The sequence below is a fragment of the Gossypium hirsutum genome, chromosome A09 (genome assembly GCF_007990345.1).
Source record: "Gossypium hirsutum isolate 1008001.06 chromosome A09, Gossypium_hirsutum_v2.1, whole genome shotgun sequence".
In the NCBI taxonomy this organism is placed as follows: Eukaryota; Viridiplantae; Streptophyta; class Magnoliopsida; order Malvales; family Malvaceae; genus Gossypium; species Gossypium hirsutum.
The window spans coordinates 43752138-43753749 of NC_053432.1; the positions used below are offsets into that span (position 1 = coordinate 43752138).

Below are 1612 nucleotides of genomic sequence, written 5' to 3' on the forward strand. Positions count from 1 at the left end.
AGGTGCCTAAATAAAAAATTTCCATTTTAGGGCCCAAGTCTCTTGCTAGTTCTTGGACTTAAGTGATAAAAAATCTATAAAAAAATTGTGATAGTGAGTAGTAAGATTCAAATCAAATATGATGGTGTGGGAGTTGTGTCCTTTTCTATTCATTTATAGTATGTGGAAAGTATCTATAGAGAAGAATAAAATACTTTGTTATAGTTGATATATAAATGTATAAATAGAAAGGGGGACATACAATAAAGGCATATCCATTAGGTTAATTGATTAAGAAGAATGAATCATTTAGCAGAAACTCTTCTTATAGTCCTTGTAATTTTTCCCCTTTTACATTCTATTTTACATCTTGAAACATGGCAAAGGACAAGGGGAAACCTTTCCTGGTCCTCGACCCTTGCCAATCATTGGGAACCTCCACATGTTAGGCATGCTTCCACATCGATCCCTTTATCACTTGGCTAAAAAACATGGTCCTATAATGTCCATAAGGCTAGGCTCTGTGCCAACTATTGTCGTTTCATCCCCTCAAGCAGCTGAGATGTTTCTTAAGACACATGACGATGTTTTCGCAAGCAGACCAAAACTTCAAGTGCTACAATCAATTTACAATGGAAAAAAGGGAATAGCATTCACAGAACATGAATCATATTGGTGCAGTGTAAGGAAGCTTTGTAGTCAACAACTTTTTACTGTATCAAAAATTGAATCGTTTGCTCCTTCGAGGAAGGAGTTGCTAACGCATTTCATTGAATCTTTGAAGAAAGCAGCAACAACAAAGGAAGTGGTTAACATTAGTAAGATGGTGGGGAATCTTAATGAAAAGATGACTCTAAAAATGATTTTGGGGCTTGTGGAGAAGTATGAGGAATTTAACCTTCAGGAGCTTATTGAAGATGTAACAGCCCTATTTTGACCCTAGTCGGGAAGTGGTTTTGTAACACCCCGAACCCGAAACCGACACCGGGGTCGAACACGAGGTGTTAACTGACTTTAACCCCTTATAAAATTTATTTTCCAGACACTGCCCAATCTGTGTACTAGTCGTTTTAAAAATCATATCTTGAGTTTCGTAACTCGAAAATCAGTTTTGTGTTTTTTCCCAAAAACTAGACTCATGTGCCCATCTATGTATTTTTTTCTAGAATTTTTGGTCGGGCCAATTAGTACAGTTTATTAGTCAAAGTCTCCCATGTTGCAGGGGTCGACTACACTGACCTTTGCCCATTACGACCTGGATATCTCCCTGCACGGGGCTTCAATACTGATGCCGTTTGTTTTTGTGAAAACTAGACTCAGAGAGGAATCTGTACATATATGGTACAACCCCTAATTATCTCTGGTTAATTTATAATGAATTTCCAAAGTCGGAGCAGGGAATCCAGAAACCGTTCTGGCCCTGTCCCAGAAAAATCTGATTATCTCTTAATATACTGCCCATATGATCTTTTCGTTACTTCCTCATGAAAACAGACTCATCGAGCTTCGATTACATAATTTATTCATCAATTAATTCCACTCCTACTATTTTTAGTGATTTTTCAATCTCATGACACTGCTGCTGCCAGCATCTGTTACGAAAGTAACTAGGTCCATTTCATGCCTACCCTTG

General features: G+C 37.7%; 1 protein-coding gene across 1 annotated transcript; it reads left to right on the forward strand.

The window, feature by feature from the left end:
- Positions 1 to 481: 481 nt before the first annotated feature.
- Positions 482 to 916, forward strand: LOC107933935 (cytochrome P450 CYP736A12-like). The gene has a single exon (XM_016866259.2). It carries the CDS (start codon positions 482 to 484, stop codon positions 914 to 916), a length of 435 nt encoding a protein of 144 aa, XP_016721748.2.
- Positions 917 to 1612: the final 696 nt, after the last annotated feature.

What these genes read in the sequence shown, in the direction of transcription:
- LOC107933935 (XM_016866259.2), top strand. Translation starts at nt 482, where the DNA reads ATGTCCATAAGGCTAGGCTCTGTGCCAACTATTGTCGTTTCATCCCCT.